This window comes from Mastigoproctus giganteus, chromosome 10 (assembly GCF_048544385.1).
Source record: "Mastigoproctus giganteus isolate SK-2022 chromosome 10, ASM4854438v1, whole genome shotgun sequence".
Classification (NCBI taxonomy): Eukaryota; Metazoa; Arthropoda; class Arachnida; order Uropygi; family Thelyphonidae; genus Mastigoproctus; species Mastigoproctus giganteus.
Window position 1 is genome coordinate 4,577,058 of NC_143584.1, and position 21,521 is coordinate 4,598,578.

At 36.4% G+C, this 21,521-nt stretch overlaps 1 protein-coding gene across 1 annotated transcript in view; it reads right to left on the reverse strand.

Annotated features, from left to right (window-relative positions):
- Nucleotides 1-673: 673 nt before the first annotated feature.
- Nucleotides 674-21,521, reverse strand: part of LOC150078643 (uncharacterized) — a 156,620-nt gene continuing 135,772 nt past the window's right edge. Inside the window, exon 7 of the mRNA XM_090384145.1 lies at nt 674-772. Within this exon, the coding sequence (XP_090240271.1) occupies nt 674-772 (99 nt within the window). The remainder of the gene's footprint in view (nt 773-21,521) is intronic.

Sequence of the window (21,521 nt, forward strand, 5' to 3'; positions counted from 1 at the left end):
TCTTTAAAATTCCCTTACTTAACTCACATTCCAGTCCTGCATGAACTTCAAGAAAGAAAGTGAGAACTCATGACACCACAACTGACAAGTGATTCCTCATATTTTAAGTTCATATTGTCATTTATTTTCCTTGTTCCCCCTTTCAGTCTCACACTGACAAATGACAGTTTTACGAAAACTTCCATTTCAGTAATCAAAGTACCTTATTCCATTACTTTTTAGCTAAAAAACCAAAAGACTTATTGCATTCTCTTTTGGAGATGGTCTTATTCTAAATTATTTAACTCTACTAAATTATTAACTTTAATAAAACAAATAACTAAATCTGCAGCCATTACCAATCCATTGCAGGATGGAGGCCTCCTCAGCCAGTCATGTTGAGGGAAATGGATCATAATCTGTTATACAGGTCCAGTATAGGTTGGCAGATCAACCGTATTTGGCAGTCGGGGGCTTGAATCCCATTCTACTCAAAGAGTGTGTGCTATTGCACTCCTGCTTTAACTTTAATAAATAATTATTAAATTCAGCATTAAGTCCAGTTCTGCATTTGCAATCAGTATTAACTTTTGGAAACATGACTGTCATAAAGAAATAGGGTCTTTATCATTTTTTTCGCAAAGTCATAAGCTCAAAATACAAGGTTTGAAATTGAAACGTGCAAAAATATTACTTACTCAAACAAAATCCACACAATATAATAACACAGACAAAAGCCTCCAATCATGATAACTCCAATCACAACACAAAATAAGACAGGGACATGGCGAACCTAAAATACGATAACACATGATAACGATCTTAAGATATTTAATTCCACTGATAAATAAATAAATATACAGGCAGTTCTCGCTTTATGAGTTCCTGGGTTTACAAGTTTTTTTCCAAAGTATCAAGTATCAACAAAATCAAAAATGTGAACATTAATTGCAAAAAATGAATGTTAAACATTCATAAATACACTCCAAACCACGTGTGTAGCTCTACAATAGAGTGTACCCCGCTTTATGATATTAATCAGTTCCAGAGACACCATCATATTGTTAAAATACTGTAATGTGACCCCAATAACACATTGTTTTTTGGTAATTTGTTCCACGACCTCGGAAGTTTAAATTTTCGCTGTATAACTAAGCTATTTATCTCTCTAAAATTTCATTTTTAAGGTCACGAGCGTGATCTTAAGGCCATATAAAAGGTCATTAGCATGGTTTCTAAATTGTATTAGTTACCAACTCAAATCATTAAAATGCACTACACTTTCATCGTTTGTTCCGTTATAAGAATCAATTTTAAACGCCTTTGTGATATTTTTCTAAAGCACATTTCTGGAGGTCACGACCATAAAACAATAAAAACAATTTGCACTTTCCACTTTATTGGGCTTTTCTGTTACTGCAAGCAATTATAAACGGGTAGTAAACTCGATCTTCTTGCATTTGCGAAAATACCGATAGATGGAATTGTGATTTTTTAATGTTATTATGGTGAAATGTGTTTCCCCTTTACTTCAATCAATCTTCAATCATATAAAGAACATAAATAAATTTTCAGAATCTTCTCTTCATTCCTTTTTTTTTTAAGCTTCATAAACTTGTTACTCCACGCGAATCGTGTTAGTTGCAATTTGTGTGTGCCGTTGAAAAATGCTTATGCATGCAATCGTGAAATTTATAATTAAACGAGATTATCTTGGAAATAAACACCTCTTGAAACATTTCTGAAGAAGACAACTCCTTGTGTAACAAATCAACGAGTGCCAAGCCAATAATGAGTGATCAACGAGTGTGTATTTAGTCGATGATGATGAAGAATAAACATTCTTTAAAATTTGTAAGTCTTAAATAATTTCTCTATTATTATAATTTGCTTGATTTTACAGGCTACATTTTAATTTCTTTCGATAAATCAATCATTGTTTAAACATGAACTAATTAGCTAACTAATTTAATTGTTGAGAACGTAATCCCTATTTTTAACTTATGTCTATAGGAATTAAATTCTCGCTTTGTGAGCACGCGCTAGGAACGAATTAACTCGTAAAGTCGAGAACTACCTGTATATACATAAATAATGAATCATGGTTAAAAAAAAAAAACTCTAAATAATAATAAAAGTAAGATTATTTTTGCCTAAGTACTTGAAATTACAGCACATCACTTGTATAAAGTCTAGAATCTAAAAATCATATTTTGGAGCTGTTCTCTCCCACATTTCTTCAGTGATAGAAATCCTGTATTGCCAAACCAAAAAAAAAAAAAAAACAAAAAAAAAAAAAAAACACCCAAACTGCTTAAATAACAGATTCTAAACTTTACACGAGCAACGTGTACAATTCTAGTATTTAGATAAAAATAACCTATGCTCTTCAAATATTATACTAATCAATTTTTAGAGATTACAGGACAACAATAAGTATAAGAAAATAGATAACACTAACTTAAAATACTTTGTTTTATATCATAATGTGTACCATAATGCATTTATTGAAAGCATATAATCTGATATCAAACCATTACATCGCTGTGAAATCCTTAACTATTAACTAAATATGATCCACATTAACATATGCAACATAATAGTAAGTAGTGTCTGTACAGTTAATGTTCTTTTTTCCATTTTGGAACTCTGTCAGAAGTTTCAGTAAACTTAAGACTATCTTTGTTGCTAAAAATTCTATATTTTTAGCAACCAAAAGACTTTTGATTACCATAACAAGCTCTATGGTCTTAATACGTGTTACAGAATGAATTTGTGCAACACAAGTTACTCCAAATGTATTATTTTAAAATGAACAGCATTACCAAATAGCTATTTTGCTATTTAATTAAACATGAGACCACAATGAGAGTAATTTGAAATTTAATTTGAATAAGATAATAGATGGGCTCCAGTCTCAGTTAGAGAATCTCTATCAGCTTATTGTTGGGTTTGATTTTGCATTAATGCAATAAATAACTAAGGCCACGAGGCATACTGTATTGTGTCTGTAAATTAAATGTATTCTACAGTCAGTTTGCCCGTTGGTAGAAAAATCTGTTCCTGAAAGAAACCTGTGTAATTCATTGTTCTCTCCTTTTTGTTTTGAGACCAACTACCAGTGGTGGATTCAGAGTCGGGACAGTGGGGCAGGTGCTTCCCCTGTCGTTTTTCAGGGAATATACACCAATCATTTAAATTCCCTTTAGCTACAAAAAAAAAGTTTTTTTTTCATTGTTAACATAGAATTTTATCTATTTTTGCATTATGGCTCAGCTATTTTCAACTGACTATACAACACTGATGCTGATGTGATTGCCATTCTAGTTCGAGGCATCACGCAGTTTGGTTGTGTGTAATGTTTACTTCAAACTAATTCAGATTTTAGCTGTATGCCTACGTCCACCAGTCACATTATTTTGTGCCTTGTTTGTGCACAAACAAAGTACAAAATGGTGCCCCATTTTGTACTTTGTTTGTTATGAGACCAACTACTTTAGGGTAGTTGGTCTCATAACAAAAAAGTTCATACAAGTTCCTCCTCTGTGGATGGAACTAAAACCAATAAACAGTTGCCAAGTTGAAAGAGCATGGAAACAGAAGCTAAGAATTTTGACACCTATGACCAAATCAGAAATGTGCCTTGTTTTCATAAAAATAATGAAATTATAATTTGAATCAATTTTAATATTAATTAATTTACAATTATGAAAAAATTATAACTGAGATGGAAGTTTTATATAAAATAAGGCTTTCGTAACAATTTAGATAATAATTATCATATTTTTTAAATAAATTATAAATTCAATTATGCTGTCTTTAACTCCATTCAGAAAGTATGATGAACTGACTATGGCCAGGGCTGCACTCGCCATATCCTAGTTACATCTCTGTGGGGAAATGAATATAATACAGTTTATGCACCTTTTGGCATTCTAATAGAACTTTGGAAAATTCCTTTGATAATGTTGAGCAACCAGCTGATGCACTACAACACTTGCATATTTTCTTACAAAATACACATACTATGAAGGAAGAGAACAATGTAAGCACCCAATCAGTGCAAGGTTTATAGAAATTTCTCTTTGAAGAAACCTTGAAAGTACATTTCAAAATCGAGAGGCAACCAGAGAAAGTAACACTCTTGATCTGGTTATCAGCAGTGATCATTCGTGTATTAAGAATTTGCAGATAAAGGAACCACTAGGTGGCAGTGATCACAGTGTGCTGAAGTGGGATTTATTCAAAGAGGTAACTACCGTCAGGGGTAAAGGAAAGGGATTTTGCTTCCGTAAAGGGGAGTACAGTGGTCTCAGATTGTTTTTAAATTCTGTACAGTGGGATCAACTGACGATGTTACAAACAGTAAATTCTAAGTGGGAAGCATTCAAAGAATTAATCGTGGAAGCAACTAGACTTTATATACCGATTAAGAAATATCGTTCAAGGTTTAGGCCTAAATGGTTATCAAATGAACTAATGAGACTCGTGACAGAGAAGAAAAATGCATGGGATGCATATAAATTATCAGGTGACGCAGAAGCCTGTGGCAGATATAAGCTAGTCTGTAATCAGGTCACAAAGGAGGTTCGGCAGGCGAAGGCGGATTACGAGAAATCTTTGGCAAAAGATGCTAAGAAAAACAGCAAGGATTTCTTTACTTATATAAACTCTAAAAGGAAGGGGGTGAATATGATTGGTCCACTTGACATCGATGGTTCGACTGTTGATGATCCTGCTCAGATAGCAAACAAACTGAATGAGTATTTTGCATCTACATTCACACGTGAGGAATTATTACAATTTGAAAATGGAAGAAGGTTATCAAATTGTAGCAGTGTGCTTAATGATTTTGTAATAACTGAGAGCAAAGTGGAGGAGAAATTGTTGAAGTTAAACATAAGAAAGGCACCTGGGGTAGATGGGATCTATCCAGTTATTTTAAAGGAGGCAGCAAAGCAACTAAGCAAACCCTTAGCCATAATTATGAGAGCATCCTTGGACTCAGGAGAGGTTCCCACGGACTGGAGATGTGCAAATGTGTCCCCAATTCACAAAGGTGGATCGAAGGGTGACACGAGTAATTACAGACCAGTTAGTTTAACTTCTGTTCCGGGTAAAATAATGGAGTCGCTGGTTAAAGATGCATTGCAGGATCATCTAGACAAGACTGCAGCAATAATTCAAACACAGCATGGGTTTGTTAAGGGAAAGTCTTGTCTGACAAATTTGATTGGTTATTATGATGTGGTCACAAAGGAACTGGATGCAAAAAATAATTTTGATATCATATACTTGGATTTCAGGAAAGCTTTTGACACTGTTGCGCATGGAAGACTACTGTACAAATTGGAGCAGAATGGTATTAAGGGTAAGTTGCTACAATGGATAAAAGGATGGTTAAGTGGGAGAAGACAGAGGGTGGTAATCAATGGGTGCTGCTCTTCGTGGACTAATGTTATTAGTGGAGTCCCACAGGGTTCGGTGTTGGGTCCACTGTTGTTTTGTGTATTTATCAATGATATTGATGAAGGTATATCAGGCTTAATGTCGAAGTTTGCAGATGACACAAAGGTTGGCAGGGTTGTTAATGACAGTAATGGCAGTGTGCTACTGCAACAGGATCTAGATAATTTGGGCAGATGGGCTAAGAAGTGGCAACTGAAGTTCAACCTTGACAAATGCAAAGTACTGCATATGGGTAGAAGTAACCTCAGAGAAATGTACCAACTGTGTGGTACTACACTTAAGGTGGTAGAAAATGAAAAAGACCTGGGAGTAATTGTGCAGTCAGATATGAAGTTTTCTGAGCAGTGCAGACAGGCTGCTAGGGGGGGTCATGGGGTTTTGTCAATGATATATAGGAATTTTGCTAGCAGGGAAAAGGAGGTGATTGTCCCTCTGTATAAGGCAATGGTCAGGCCACGCCTTAAGTACTGCGTACAGGTCTGGAGGCATCATTTTAGAAAGGATGTAGATTTGCTTGAGCGTATACAGAGAAGAGCAACACGATTGGTGAGGGGAATGAAGGGATTCTCTTACCAAGAGAGGCTTAAGTTCTGCAAATTGCAGTGGCTGGAGACTAGGCACCTGCGCGGTGATCTGATTGAGGTCTATAAGGCCTTGAATGGGTTGAGCACGCTGAATTCTGATGGGATCCTTCCACTTGTTCAGATTACCAACCTACGGGGACATAAGTTCAAATTAAGAAAGGACAGATGTAGAATAGATGTGCAGAAATTTGCCTTTAGCCAGCGGGTGGTTAATTGCTGGAACAAACCATCTGTCGTTGTAGAAGTTGATAGGTTAAATAAATTTAAGGAGGAACTGGACAGGCATTTGGAGGGAATGGTGTGATTTTTTTTTTTTTTTTGGCTGATGCTGCATAAGCTCCTACACTTGCTTTCTTGCATCATGTGCCACTACTACTACTACTACTACTTTATTCTTATGGTATCAACAGGGGAAAGAATTCTAAACTGAAACATAAAAACAGCAAACTGTTATTATTATAGAATTACATATTTAAGTTATATGTTTAAAATTTTTAAATTTTCATTTCATAATAAAATTATTAATATTTTATTTCTGATTACTAGTGTACAGGGCACTACATTTCTTTTCAAATAATGCAGAGAAGATATGATTCAAGAGCTGCTAAGTGAAAAAGAAAAAAAGAAAAAGAACAACAGAAAACTCAAAGAAACCATTTTATCTTTTTTATGCCAATCTAAAATCAGCAGTCCCTGAAACATTTACTGATGAAGCTGATGAAGTACAACAACCAAAAACAACATTAGAAAAAGAATTTGTGAACTGAAGTGGAGAAGAAGTGAACCAAATGGAACAAAACCAATTTCAAGAAACACAATATAATACTACATCACTGTCGTACATAAATGAAGAACCACCTGAAAAGTATCCCAGTAACAGTGAAAAGTGGCCTATAAATATAAATGAAAAATTTATAGAATATTTTTTTAATAAATAAACCAAACATTTTGGAAAATTAGAAAACTTAAAAATAGCATATACAGAACACAAACATATTACAGAAATATTCATGAATCAAATTTTTGCTGTATGAAATTAATGGGACTAAAAACATGAATGGTTATTTTTTCAGTACGGCTATGTATTGTTTTATTTGTATATTATTTTAAAATTTAATGAAAAATTTGACAAATTGCTCCAACAACTGGAAAAATATCTCTACGACTTTGAATGACCATGAGTTTTTTTTTTTTTTGGTAGTTGTTGGCGCATAGGCTTCTGTGGCCATAATGCACCTCCCAAGGTTTTTGCAGTACTTTGATCCAAGCCTGAGGTGGGAATCGAACCCGTGACCTTTGGGTTGCCAGGCAGGCACTTTACCCACCCGGCTAGCCCGGTCGGCGACCATGAGTGTTCCAAGGATCATATTAAAAGTTGTGTATATATAGGAAAAGGCTTTCAAATTAAAGGATGTGTTGATACAGAATTTATGAAACAAATTCAATCTGAAGAGAATTACTGGTGAGATATTTTGAAAAAGAATCATGGCTACTGTTAAGTAAGTTCGGTTTAGCCCTTAGAGGAATATAGTGGCAATTATTTAACTTGCTTGGAATATATTTTTGATGAATTTTAAAACATCATTTAGAAATATATGCTAATTGTGGACCTGGTAGCTGGTAGAACAAATTATCCTTCCCACAAAACTTGTGATGAATTTGTAAATTTAATAACAAATAAAAAAAAAAAAAAAAAATTAATATCAGAAGTAAAGGAAGCAATTTATTTTCTACTAATAGCTGATTTTCTACTAATTTTCTACTAACATCAACATCTGATGTTAGTCATACAGATCAATTAATTTTTATAATTAGATATTTATTTTGGTTTTTTTTTTAGGAGCATTAGCAACTAAGGCCATATTGCTCCGGGATATGCAGTGGTCATTCCCTGACCTTTCCGCATCCTCCGTATTTGGTGGTAATGAGCTCGAACCCCAGTCTAATCAAGAAGCATGTGCTACGCACTGCTGCTCCTTCCCACCTGGCTACATAGATATGTTTCAATGGAAACATTAAAGAAAGATTTTTTGATTTCCTACCAATACAACAGCACAATGCAGAATACTTAAAAAGAATAATTTTTAAAAAGAAGAATCTGCAGATGGCAGAACTAAGACAAGGCTTCCAACATGGAAGGAATGTATTCAGGATTACAGGCCAGAAAAAAACAATACAGTTCTATAGTACATTATGCACCATACGCCTTTAAATTTGAGTGGAAACAATGCAGCAGAATTTTGTCCTGAAACAGTGCATTATTTTTATTTTATACAAAATTTGTACAATTTTTCTTTCTGTTTCTACAGGACATAAATATACTAAATAAGCATTTCCCAAACTGGGGTCTGCAGACTCCTGGTGGGGGGAGGGTGTCTGCAAAACATTCAGAAGGTATCAAGTAATATGTGTTTATTTTCTTAAAAAATGTACTGATAGAATCACAACAAATTTCATTATAAAACAAAACATTACTTATTTTCAATACGATTAGTATATATAATTGTATATATATTTCGAATTATTAGTTCTATGTATAGCAAATTGATTATAAATAAAGTTATTATTATATATCTGTATAAAAATAAGAATAAAGTTGTTTCACATTTTCTTTTCAGGAAATCCAGTGTTCATACTGGGTTTTCTTTTTTAAAGGGGGTCAAACAAACTTGTTTTGATTTTTGAAGGGGTCTATAAATCTCAGTAGTTTGGGAACCACTGTACTAGACTAATATTTAGGACAAAATTCAATTTATATTAAAAAAAAAACTTAAGTGAAATGAAATGGTCAGCTAGTGAAGACACTGTGTTGGAATTAAAGAGGATATAAAAAAAAAAAAAAAATACAGCAAGCTTTAATTAATTTATCTACCTATGAAAATTAAAAACCTATTTACTGATTAGAAAGTTTGAAACTGGTCAAAAAATTTGACAAATAGGAAACTGCATTATTGACAGTAACGTGGGGCAGAATATTTCAAAGATTAAATGCAACAAGCAAATCTCTTCAGGACTCTATAAAGAAAAATGTTTAACAGAGGAGACAAAAATACAAAGATTAAAAAAAGGGGAATAACAAAACAAAATTATGTATGATGATGCAACATATCATGAAGTTACTTTACATGAAGAAGAAATATTTATTGCTAATATTGTAAACATTATCTGTGATTAACTCATTGCTGAAATTAATCATCAAACAGAGGTATACTGTGAAATACTAAATATATTTAAAATATTTTTTAAAAATGAAATGAATGAAAATGAATTTAATGTGAACATTGAAGAATTAATAAATACTTACAAAAAGGGCACATTGATGCCAATAAATTAAAAGATGAAGTTACACAGTTTTAACATTTTCTAAGGAGGAAAATATTTTAAATATGAAAGATATGTATAATATTAGAAATGACAGTTTGAGATCTAGCTTTTCTAACATTGAAACTAATCTTAAAATATTTTTAAGAATGCCTGTAACAAACACAAGTGGAGAATAGTCTTTTTCAGTATTAAACAAGGTCAAGAATTATTTAAGGAATAATTTAATAAAAAATAAAATTTCCAATTTATCCTTACTATTTATTGAAACAATCAACAAACTTGATAAATTATGATGATATAACTGACATACTTGCAAAACACTAGAAAAATGTTTTTAGTTATATTTAGAATGTTGGTGAGCAATAATAACTTATTTCTGATTGTTACTTATGTTTTTAAATGTGATTGATACTAGATTTTATTTCTGCTCAGCAATTGTATTACTTGATTATATTACCGATTATTGTCTGCAAATTTACCTAATTTGTGCTTTGAATGTTATTTAATTATTATTGTGCTAAGTTATTGATTATTTCTATTATCTGCAATTTTTTTACTTTTGTGAATATTATCTGATATAAGCATGTGTATTATCTGATTTAATTAATATTAAAAAGTTTTTATTAAATCTAAAACACCCAAAACTACAAGGGACCCCAAGGTGATTTTACACCTCAGGCTTCTAAAGGTTCAGCCCTGTCCATTTGTTCTATGGAGGAATATCTAGCACAAATGGATAAGCCTCTTGTGAAAAGAAGATTCTCTTCTGAAGAATTAATCAAACTGCCATTTATAATTTTGACGTAATGTAATATTAACCTTCAAAGGTGTTTTTTTTTTTTTTTTTATGTACAAAAAAAAAATGCTATTTTTTACTATAGGCACCATTTATTTTTGGTACCAATAGTACAACTATTACTAGTACTGGAGCTGAAAAGCAAAAAACTAAACAGCTAAAGTAATTCTGGAACAGTAAATAGGAAAGCTTAATAAAGAAATGAGGATACAAGAAGTGGCAATACATCACAGCAACTATATTAGTTTTTGTAACCAGGTACGTAACAATAATATTATTTTTTAAGTGTCAATGTAACATATACATACATATACTATTGTGCTCTGAAAGTTTTCAAGTACAAGAATGCAGCAGTACACGTTTCAGGGCTATGGTTCAAGCTACATAAATGATATCACTAATGATTGTATTCATTGTTGAAATAATTAATTGCAAAGTCTTCTGACCTAGTAGTAATGCTGAAATATAAATGTTTTTTGTAACCACACAATCATACTCTGTGGAGATTATAGCAGTCAAGATTATAGCTGTGGAAATTATTGCAATTCAAAGCACTCATTGAATTCACACCGCTTGAAAACTAAAACTTTGTCTCTAATCATGTGACAGTATAAAATTATCCTAAGAGCATTATTAACTTATTACGCTATCAGCTCACCCAAACTTTCTGGGTATGTTATATATAGTTTGCAGATGATACAAAGGTTGGCAGGGTTGTTAATGATAGTACACTACTGCAACAGGACTTAGAAAAGTTGGGCAGATGGGCTGATTGATTGATTGAGTTTTATTGGTGCATCAGCAACTTAGGCTATAATGTGCCAACAGATGGGCTGAGAAGTGGCAAATGAAGTTTGACATTGACAAATGCAAAGTAATGCATATGGGTAGCAATAACCCCAGAGAAATGTACCAACTGTGTGGTACTACACACTCAGGGTAGTGGAGAATAAAAATGGCCTGGGGGCAATTAATTGTGCAGTCAGGTATGAAGTTTTCTGAGCAGTGCAAACAGGCTGCCAGAGCAAGTGGGGGCCTTGTCAATGTTAATACAGTAAACCCCCACTATAAGCGAGGGTTACGTTCCTGAGAAATGCCACGAATACCGAAAACTGAGTTATGGCTCCCATAGTAATAAAGGGGTTCTGTTCCAAAGTATGAAATATATAAGAAAAACTAGTCTAAAATTTTGTCTATGTATGTATTATATATACCTTCACAATATGACTATGTACATAGACAGTACATAGTGAAATGCAAATAAGAAACAATTTAATATTAAATGTAATATTTATTAGAAATTTCAAACAAATCTTTCAAACCAGCGCCTTTGCTAGCAAAAACAACTTATCCCGCCAGTGCTATCACCAGTTTCGCTAAAGTATTGATAAAGGAGTTTTGCTTTTTCACAAATGATGAGTGAACTTAATGGAATTTTATTTTGAGTTCAGTCTTCTTTCCACAGATTTAAAGCCTTTTCCATTTTTTCTAATTTAACATCACGAGTTACAGAGCAAATTTTTGAAACAATTAGCGTGTTTTCACGGACACTACGGCAGATTTTTTCTTCCGATTTCTTGATTATCATACCATTGACTCATTGATTTTATAATGTTTTGCCACCGATAAGACACTTTCACCATTAGAAATTTTATCTAATAACTCATTTTATTCTCTAATGTCATCACCTTCTCTGATCTTTTCACATTTCCCTTGTTATTCGTAGCCATATTTTTGTATGGGTTAGAAAGAACTTAACCACAATAAAGTCACTTTCTTCCATTAACATACTCGAAAAAGTCTGTTTTACACTGCAAAACGGTAGATTTATCACTTTTGTAAGCATATCAATTTATAAGCATATAAATTAAAAGCAAACGACGAAAACTTCCATGACAAGTGCATAACACATACCGAACAAGGATTAGCGAGAAACATCAACGCTCGCGATTTTGTCACCCCTCTCCCCCCACCCACTAAGCGCTGTTTTGACCGGGAAAGATAATTTTAGCCACGCCATGTTTTTTATGGTGGAAAATGTTCACGGCGCTTTAAAATTCACATTTTTTAGGTTTCATTTTATATTAAATCAGCGACCGCGAATAATGGGGGGGGTTTACTGTAATAATAAGTTAATAATGCTCTTGTCAATCACCTCTTTATGCCTGCTAGCAAAATTCCTGTATATCACAGGAATTTTGCTAGCAAGCATAAAGAGGTGATTGTTCCCTTGTATAAGGCAATGGTCAGGCCACACCTTGAGTACAGGTCTAGAGGTCTCATTTTAGGAAGGATGTAGAGTTGCTAGAACAAGAAGGGCAACAAGATTGGTGAGGGGAACGAAGGGGTCCTCTTACCAAGAAAGGCCTTAAGTTCTGCAAATTGCAGCATCTGGAGACTAGACACCTGCAAATGATCTGATTGAGGTGTATAAAGCCTTGAATAGTTTGAGCAGGCTGAATGCTGATGGGATTCTTCCTCTTGCTAAGATTACAAACCTGAGGCATAAACTCAAATTGAGGAAAGACAATTGTAGAACAGATGTGTGGAAATTTGCCTTTAGCAGTGGATAGCTGATTGTTGGAACAAACTTCCATCTGTTATTGTGGAAGTTAAACTTTTAGAGCAAATGGATGGGTGAAATGGGGTGTTTTTTTTTTTTTGTTTTTTTTTTAGCTGGGTATGCTTTTTTTAGCTGATGTATAAGCTTGCTTTCTTGCATCATATGCCCTCTGCTAATGCAAGTTATTCTTTGCCAATTAAACCATGTGCAACTTTCAAAAATCCAGCAAGTGATTTTTGCAGATCTTGAGGTAGCCAGACATATGAGGCTCTATTGTACAAAGGGTACTAGGAAAGTTTTGTAATACAGCTTTGTTTATTTAATTTTTTCAAAGTAATTTCCTCTGCATTCAATACACCTCTCCATCCTCCGAAACCAATCTTTAAACCAGTTCTGCCAAGTTTCACTAGGGAGTAAAGCACACTCGTTGTCCCAAGCCCGTAGAAGGTCCTCATCACTGGAAAACCGCCTCCCTTTTAGCTTCATTTTCACATGCGGGAACAGTGCAAAGTTGCAGGGAGCAAGGTCTGGACTGTAGGGAGGGTGCTCGAGAAGTTTCAGTCCTGTCGTGGTCAAATATTCGGTGCAGGCTTTGGCGCGGTGAGCTGCAGCATTATCGTGATGGAGGTACCAGGTGTCCATTCTTGACTTTGGCCGCAGGTTCTTCATAGATCCAATGACTTTAGGCAGGCATTGTTCAGTATACCACTTAGCTGTGACTGTCTTCTGCGTGTCCAAAACGACACGTTCCACAATTCCACTCGATTTGAAAAATACAGCTATCATTTTCTTCTTTACAGATCGGGATTTTCCGACAATTACGGGTGTGTCGTCATCATCAAAGACCCAAACTTTGTTTTGAGCCTTGGTCGGCAGATCGTAATAGTACAGCCAAGTCTCGTCACCTGTCACGATGTTGTTCACATACCGAGATTGTCCCTTATCAAACTTTTTTAACATCTCCCGGCACCAAGTCACACGTCGTGTCATCTGCTCTTCAGTCAGTTGATGCGGCACCCAGAGAGAACAAAGTTTCTTCACGTGCAAATGATCTTGCAGAATCGAACGAATTGCTGGTGCATTTAGGCCCAAAGTATCCTCTATCTGTTGGTAGGTCACTCGCCTGTTTTCGTCAAGCATTTTCCTCACAGCAGTAACGTTTTCCTCCATAACTGACGTTCGTGGCCTTCCCGGCCTCTCAGAATCCTCCAGAGTGAAATTTCCCCTTTGGAATTCTCTATACCACCTGAATATCGTTGTACGATGTGGACAATCATCATCTAGTGCAAGAGTCATTTCTTCTAAGCACTGGTCTATGGTTAAACCACGCACGAAATTATACCGCAAAACTGTCCTTATCTCATTTCGTGACCACGATGCCATCGCAAGCACTTTACACTCTCACTACTAATGAATAACTGAGCCCATCGACTTGGCGCGGCGGCTACTATGCACGTATGAACATGTCTCAACATGCAGCAACAAGCAGCTTCCTGTGATTCATTGTTGCGTCATATTGCAAAACTTTCCTAGTACCCTTTGTATTTTATTAATTTAAGACTGTTAAAATAATTATTTATAACAAGACACTTAAAACAATCAGTAAATACTAATTTTTTCTTTTCACCATTTTAACCATTTATTTTATTGTTGCCTTCATGAATTGTGTAAATGACTTTTCTGTAAACATCAATTCACCAGTACAAATATTAATACATTCCGTAAATACGAATCCTAGGAATTCCAGGGGTAACTGGTTGGAAATAAAGTGATAAATAAATAGATATACAAACTGTTATCTCCCACCATCACTCTAACTCCTTCAGCACTTACTAACCAATGATTGTAATTCTTCTTGATCTAGAGCAATACTCTAGATCAAGTGGAAATAAGTATAAATAACAATGAAAACTAATGACTATAATGAATGGGCAGGTCACTCACATAGAAGGACTTGTGTATTTATTGGATGACTGGTTCCTGCATCTCAGATTCAACAAGAGAAAGCAACACCCTTAATGTGATTATCAACAGCAGCTTTTCATACATTAAGAATCCACAGATAATTGGTCCACTAGATTTGAGATCCTATTTATGATCCTACTCATGTTACTGATAAACTGAATAGATATTTTGCATCTATGTTCACAGATGAACAATTTTTTTGGAATGGCAGAAGTGTATCAAATTCTAACAGGGAGTTACAAGATTCTGTGATAACTGAGAAGAAAGTAGAAGAGAAACTGTTGAAGCTAAATGTAAACAAGGCACATGTATCTACCAAATTATATTAAAAGATGTAGCAAAAGAGATAAATGGGCCTTTGGCCATAATTATGAGAGCATCTTTGGATTCAGGGGAGGTTCATTTAGTTGCAGAATGTTGGGTTAATCAGAAGGTGAGGTAAATAATTACAGAACTGTTAGCTTGACTTCTGTTTCAGGGAAAATAATGAAGTTGCTGGTTATAGAAGTAATGCAGGACAATCCATACAAGTCTGCAGTCATAGCATGGATTTGGTTGGGGACAATCTTGTCTGAATATGACTAAATACGGTGAAGCAGTAACAAAGAAACTGGATGCAAAACACAATTTTGACATTATATACTTAGATATCAAAAAAGCCCTTGATACTGTACCATGGCCTGACATAGCCGAGTGGTCAGGAGCGTGAGTGCACTAGCATGCGACTGGGGTTCAAACCCGTGACTGCTAAATATGATTAACATTTCTATTGATGATTTATCAAAAACTCCACCGATGTTTGTTTGTTTGTTTGTTATTTGGTTTTTAGGAGCATTAGCAACTAAGGCCATATTGCTCCGGGGATATGCAGTGGTCATTCCCTGACCTTTCCGCATCCTCTGTATTTGGTGGTCACAGGCTCGAATCCCGATCTAATCAAGAAGCGTGTGCTACGCACTGCTGCTCCTGCCCACCTGGCTACGGAGGTGCCCCACTGACCTGGTGGTTATGCTTGGAGTATAAACAAGAACATATAAGTGGGAGAAGTCAATGAGTGGTTATCGATGGGCGTTGTTCTTCTTAGACTAATGTCATTAATGGAGCTCCTCCACCACAGGTTTTTTTTTTTTTTTTTTTTTTGATTTGGTAGTTGTTGGCGCATCGGCTTCTGTGGCCATATTGCACCTCCCAAGGTTTTTGCAGTACTTTGATCCAAGCCCGAGGCGGGAATCGAACCCGCGACCTTTGGGTTGCCGGGCAGGTACTTTACCCACTCAGCTAGCCCGGTCGGCTTCCACCACAGGGTTCAGTTTTTTTTTTGGTAGTTGTTGGCACATCGGCTTCTGTGGCCATAGTGCACCTCCCAAGGTTTTTGCAGTACTTTAATCCAAGCCCGAGGCGGGATTCGAACCCGCGACCTTTGGGTTGCCAGGCAGGCACTTTACCCACCTGGCTAGCCCGGTCGGCGCAGGGTTCAGTGCTAGGCCCTTCATTATTTTCAATATTTACTGAAATGATTTAGGGCAAAAGCCTCAACTTGTGGGAAATTCACTAAACATAACAGGTTAGCGCATTAGCATCGTGTTTGTGTGTAGTAGAATTCAAATTTCAATATTTATTAATGATATTAGCATTAGTAGAGACATATGATGCAAGAAAGCAAGCTTATGCAGCATCAGCCAAAAAAAAAAAAAGCACCCATTTCACACCTCCGTTCATTCCAAATACCTGTCCAGCTCAGCCTTAAATTTATTTAGGCTATCAACTTCCACAACAAAGGATGGAAGTCTGTTCCACCAACCAACTACCCACTGGCTAAAGGCAAACTTCCATGCATCTATCCTATATCTGTCTTTCCTCAATTTGAATTTATCAATCAGAATAATCACCCTCTCAGGTGATTATTCTGAGCAAGAGGAAGAATCCCATCAGCACTGAGCATGCTCAAACCATTCAAGGCTTCATACACCTCAATCAGATCACCTTGCAGGTGCCTAGTCTCCAGATGCTGTAATTTGCAAAACTTAAGCCTTTCTTCGTAAGAGCAACCCTTGGTTCCATTCACTAATTTCTTTATTTATTTATTTATTAAATCTGTTTGTTGCTCTGCTCAAGAGCAACCCCCTGGACAGCGGTAAGCTAGGGGGATGATATATACATTCAGAGGTTAAGGCAGGGACATGTGTCCGGCAATTACATGGACCACATATATGCTTAACCTGAAATGGTACAGGGTTTACAGTGTTTATTATTTTACAAATTTAAAGTTGTGGAATACTGAAGTGTCCCAAATTAAAGGATATTAATTTATTAAAAATGCTGTAAATTACAAATCATGGGAAATCTGTACAAAAATATAAACGATTGAAGCAGTCCATCACTGGTTGTTGCCCGTGGTATCTCTTCAATGTTCACTGTCTTAGTGCTCACAGTCAGTTGTTTTGGAGTAAAAGATGCCAAGAGAGGGGACCAGTGACGTCTCCATTTTCTTTTATTTTAAATTCATCGTATCATGGGAATCATCGTCGTGGCAATTTTCCTTCTAGTGGTCTGTCATAACTGTAAGTTTGTATAAGTGTCCGTTAGCTTCTGGCGTCTGTACATATGCTGCTCGCAGAATTTGTCCAGGTCAATGGCTAGATTGTTGATCAAATCTACAATGTTTCCTGGAAACATACGTCTCAAGCCTTTCAAGTTGTTGAAATTGATTTTGAGTTTTGATTTGATTTCTTCCAGTGATTCAAGGAGTTTTTATCAGATCAGTGATGTTGGGGGCGTCGAGTCATCCTGTGATTAGTCTGGCAAGTGTAAGAAGGTTTGCTGCCACAATCTGTTGTTTCCATGGGGTGACTTCCAGATTTATGTAGAGTTGGGCCCTAGAAATGGTGTATTGGCCAGATGATCAAAAGTCCGCCAGCTGAGCCACTTCAGGAGCAAGTATTCCAGGCTGAGGAACTTGAAGTGTGTTGTGGAGGCGGAGGACCAAATTGTAGCTGCATAGAGAGGTATGGGATAGAGACATCGGACAACACATTTCTTTACCAGTGCGGCGTCATGAATTCCAGTTAGTTCCCGGTAGATCGCCCACAAAGCGGAGTACATTTTGGTTTTTGTGTTCAGGAGGTGAGCCTGAAATGTCAGCCCCTCATCCCAAACTAATCCGAGATCCTTGTGTGTTTTAACTTTCTGAATGGGTGATCCATTGATGGTAAGATTGATACCACTGCGTGACTTCTTCCAAGTGTAAGACATTTGAGCTGTCTTTGCTTGATTAATTTGTAATCCGATGGAAGCCAGATATTGTTGAAAGTTATGGATAGTTTTACTTGCCTGCAAGGTAGCACTAAGAGCCTGAGTTTTGTCGGAAGATGTGATGTAAAGTTTCAGGTCATCAGCTTATGATTGGAATTCAGTTTGGGATGACAGGAAGGGCTCCAGTGCTGTGGCAAATAGGGTTGATGATAGGACCCCACCTTGTGGGACACCTCTATTAGTAATGCAAATTTTCCTAAAGTTGCAATGTGAGATGATGAGATGTCTATGCTCCAGGATTGATTTAATGATGCTGAGAGTTCTTCCTGTGATGTTGAAGTAATGCTGGAGAATGGAGATTAGAGCTGTTATGTCTATTTTGTCATAGGCAGCTTTTATGTCAAAGAAAATAGCATCAAGCTGTGTCCTGTTGTTGAGGGCTTTCTGGATTCTGGGAAGGGTGTCCAGGAGATTGCTATTACTAGACCTCCCCTTAATCACGGCGTGGAGGTATGGAGGCCCGTGATTGAAACAGTGGTCTGCAATGGTGGGCTGGATTGCTTTCTCAGATATCTTGAGGAACCCACAGCTGATGGCAATAGGCCTGAAATCTTGAGGGCGCTTGGGGTCTCTTGCATTTAGGGACTGGACAAACAAAGTATGTGTTCCAGATCTTTAGAATCTCTCCACTTTCTAGGATTTTATTGAAAATGTGGACTAGAAGGTCTATAATATATGAACTACAGATTTTGATTAGAAACAGAGGAAACCGGTCAGGACCAACTACAGCTTTCAGTGGAAGTTTTTTGACGATCTCCATCAAATGGCTTCAGGTTATGGTTAGGAGTGATATTGGAGGTTTGAAAGTGCCAAAAAGTGTAACCGGGGATTGTGCATGTGTCTGTTGAAAAGTGAGCTCAGTCCATTCTTTAAATATTTCTTCTTTCATAGTGATTTGCTTGTGGCTCTGTTTCTGGAGTCTTTTAGATCTTATCAGCTTATCCAGGGCAATGTAGCTGGGCTCAATCTTGAGACAAATTTTTTTGCGAGTCGGGACCACAGTGATCTTGTTGCCCTTCTCTGTACTCATTCCAACAGCTCTACATCCTTCTTAAAATGAGGACTCCAGACCTGTATACAGTACTCAAGGTGTGGCCTGACCATTGCCTTATACAAAGGGATAATCACCTCCTTATCCCTGCTAGAAAAAAATTCTGTATATCATTGACAAGACACCATGAGCTACTCTTGCAGACCGTCTGCACTGCTCAAAAAACTTCATATCTGCCTGCACAATTACCCCAGATCCTTTTCATTCTCTACCACTGTCAGTGTGGTACCACAGAGTTGATACGTTACTCTGGGATTACTGCTTCCCATAAGTAGTACTTTACATTTGTCAATGTTAAACTTCATTTGCCACCTCTCAGCCCATCTGCTCAACTTTTCTAGATCCTGTTGCAGCAGTGTACTGTCATTAGTGTCCTTATCAACCCTGCCAACCTTCGTATCGCCTGCAAACTTGGACATACCATCATCAATATCATTTATAAATACAGAAAACAACAATGGACTCAACACTGAACCTTGAGGGATTCCACTAATAACATTAGTCCAAGATGAGCAGTGTCCACTGATTACCACTCTGTCTTCTCCCACTCAACCATCCCTTTATCCCTAGCAGCAATTTGCCTCCAATGCCACACTGCTCCAATTTGTTCAGCAGTCTTCCATGTGCAACAGTATCAAAAGCCTTTCTAAGATCCAAATATATGATATAAAAGTTATTCCCTGCATCCAGTTCCTTTGTGATCACATCATAGTATCCAATTAAAGTGGTCAGACAAGACTTCCCCTTAACAAACCCATGCTGTGTCCATTCTATAACTGAAGTCTTGTCTAGATGATCCTGCAGTGCTTCTTTAACAAGCGTCTCCATTAATTTTCCTGGAACAGAAGTTAAACTAATAGGTCTATAATTATTTGTGTCACCCTTTGATCCTACTTTGTGAATTGGGGTTACATTTGCACATCTCCAGTCTATGGCTACCTCCCCTAGTCCAAGGAAGTTCTCATAATTATGGCTAAGGGTTTGCTTACTTCTTTGCTGCCTCTTTTAATATAAATGGATAGATCCAGTCCACCCCGAGTGCCTTTTTTATGTTTATCTTCAACAATTTCTCCTCCACTTTCCTCTCAGTTATTACAAAATCATCTACCTTACTGCCAAAGTTGAATACACCTCTGGCATTCCCCTCCCTAAATAACTCCTCATGTGTGAATGTCGATGCAAAATATTCATTTAGTTTGGTAGCTACCTGAGCAGGATCGTCAACAGTTGAACCATCGATATCAAGTGGACCAATCTTATTCATCCCCTTCCTTCTAGAGTTTACATAAGTAAAGAACTCTTTGCTGTTTTTCCTTTGCATCCTTTGCCAAAGATTTCTCTTAATCTGCCTTCACCTGCCTAACCTCCTTTGTTACTTGGTTACCGACCAGCTTATAATTATCATAGGCTTCTGTGTCAGATGTTAATTTATATGTATCCCATGCATTTTTCTTCTCTGCCATATGTCTCATTAGTTCATCTGACATCCATTTAGGCCTAAACCTCGAACAATACTTCTTAGTTGGTATGTAAAGCCTAGTAGCTTCCAAGATAAATTCTTTGAATGCTTCTCATTTTGAATTTGCTGTTGATAACATCATCAGTTGGTCCCACCGTATAGAATTTAAATACTGTTTCAGATCACTGTAATCACCTTTACGAAAGCAAAAACCCTTCCCTTTACCCCTGATGGTAGTTACCTCTTTGAGTTATCACTTCAGCACACTGTGATCACTGCCACCTAGTGGTTCCTTTATCTGCAGATTCTTAATGCATGAAAAATCACTACTGATAATCAGATCAAGAGTATTACTCCCTCTAGATGCCTCCCGAACATGCTGATGTAGAAAACAATCATCCAATAAATCCACAAAAGCCTTGCTATTGTGTGAGTGACCAACTCACAAATTCCAGTCAATATCTGGGAAATTAAAATCTCCCATTATAAGACTCTCTGATTTACTGACCCATTCTATTTCCCTGTACAGTTTCTTATTATACTCATCAGAGTCATTAGGCCTATAACACACTCCTATTCTCAATTTTGATCTCCCAATGCTTATGTCACACCAAACTGACTCGACACTGCACTGTCCAGCAATGTCGACTAGCTTCACTTCCTTGGATTTTGTGTGTTTTTAACTAATAGCATAACCCCTCCTCCCTTCCTATCCTGACTGTCCTTCCTGTGCACATTGTACTCCCCAAATTCCAATTCTGCATTCCTTATATCTTCTTTATATTGATCAAGGCATATCAGGCTCAATGTCTAAGTTTGCAGATGATATGAAGGTTGGTAAGGTTGTTAATGACAGCAGTCAGGGAATGCCACTGCAACAAGATCTAGAAAAAAAAAATAGGGCAGATGGGCTGAGAAGTGACAACTGAAGTTTAACATTGACAAACCCAAGGTACTACAATATGGGTACCACTAATACTCGAACGGAAAAGATCAGAGGGTTATTGTAAAGTCAGACA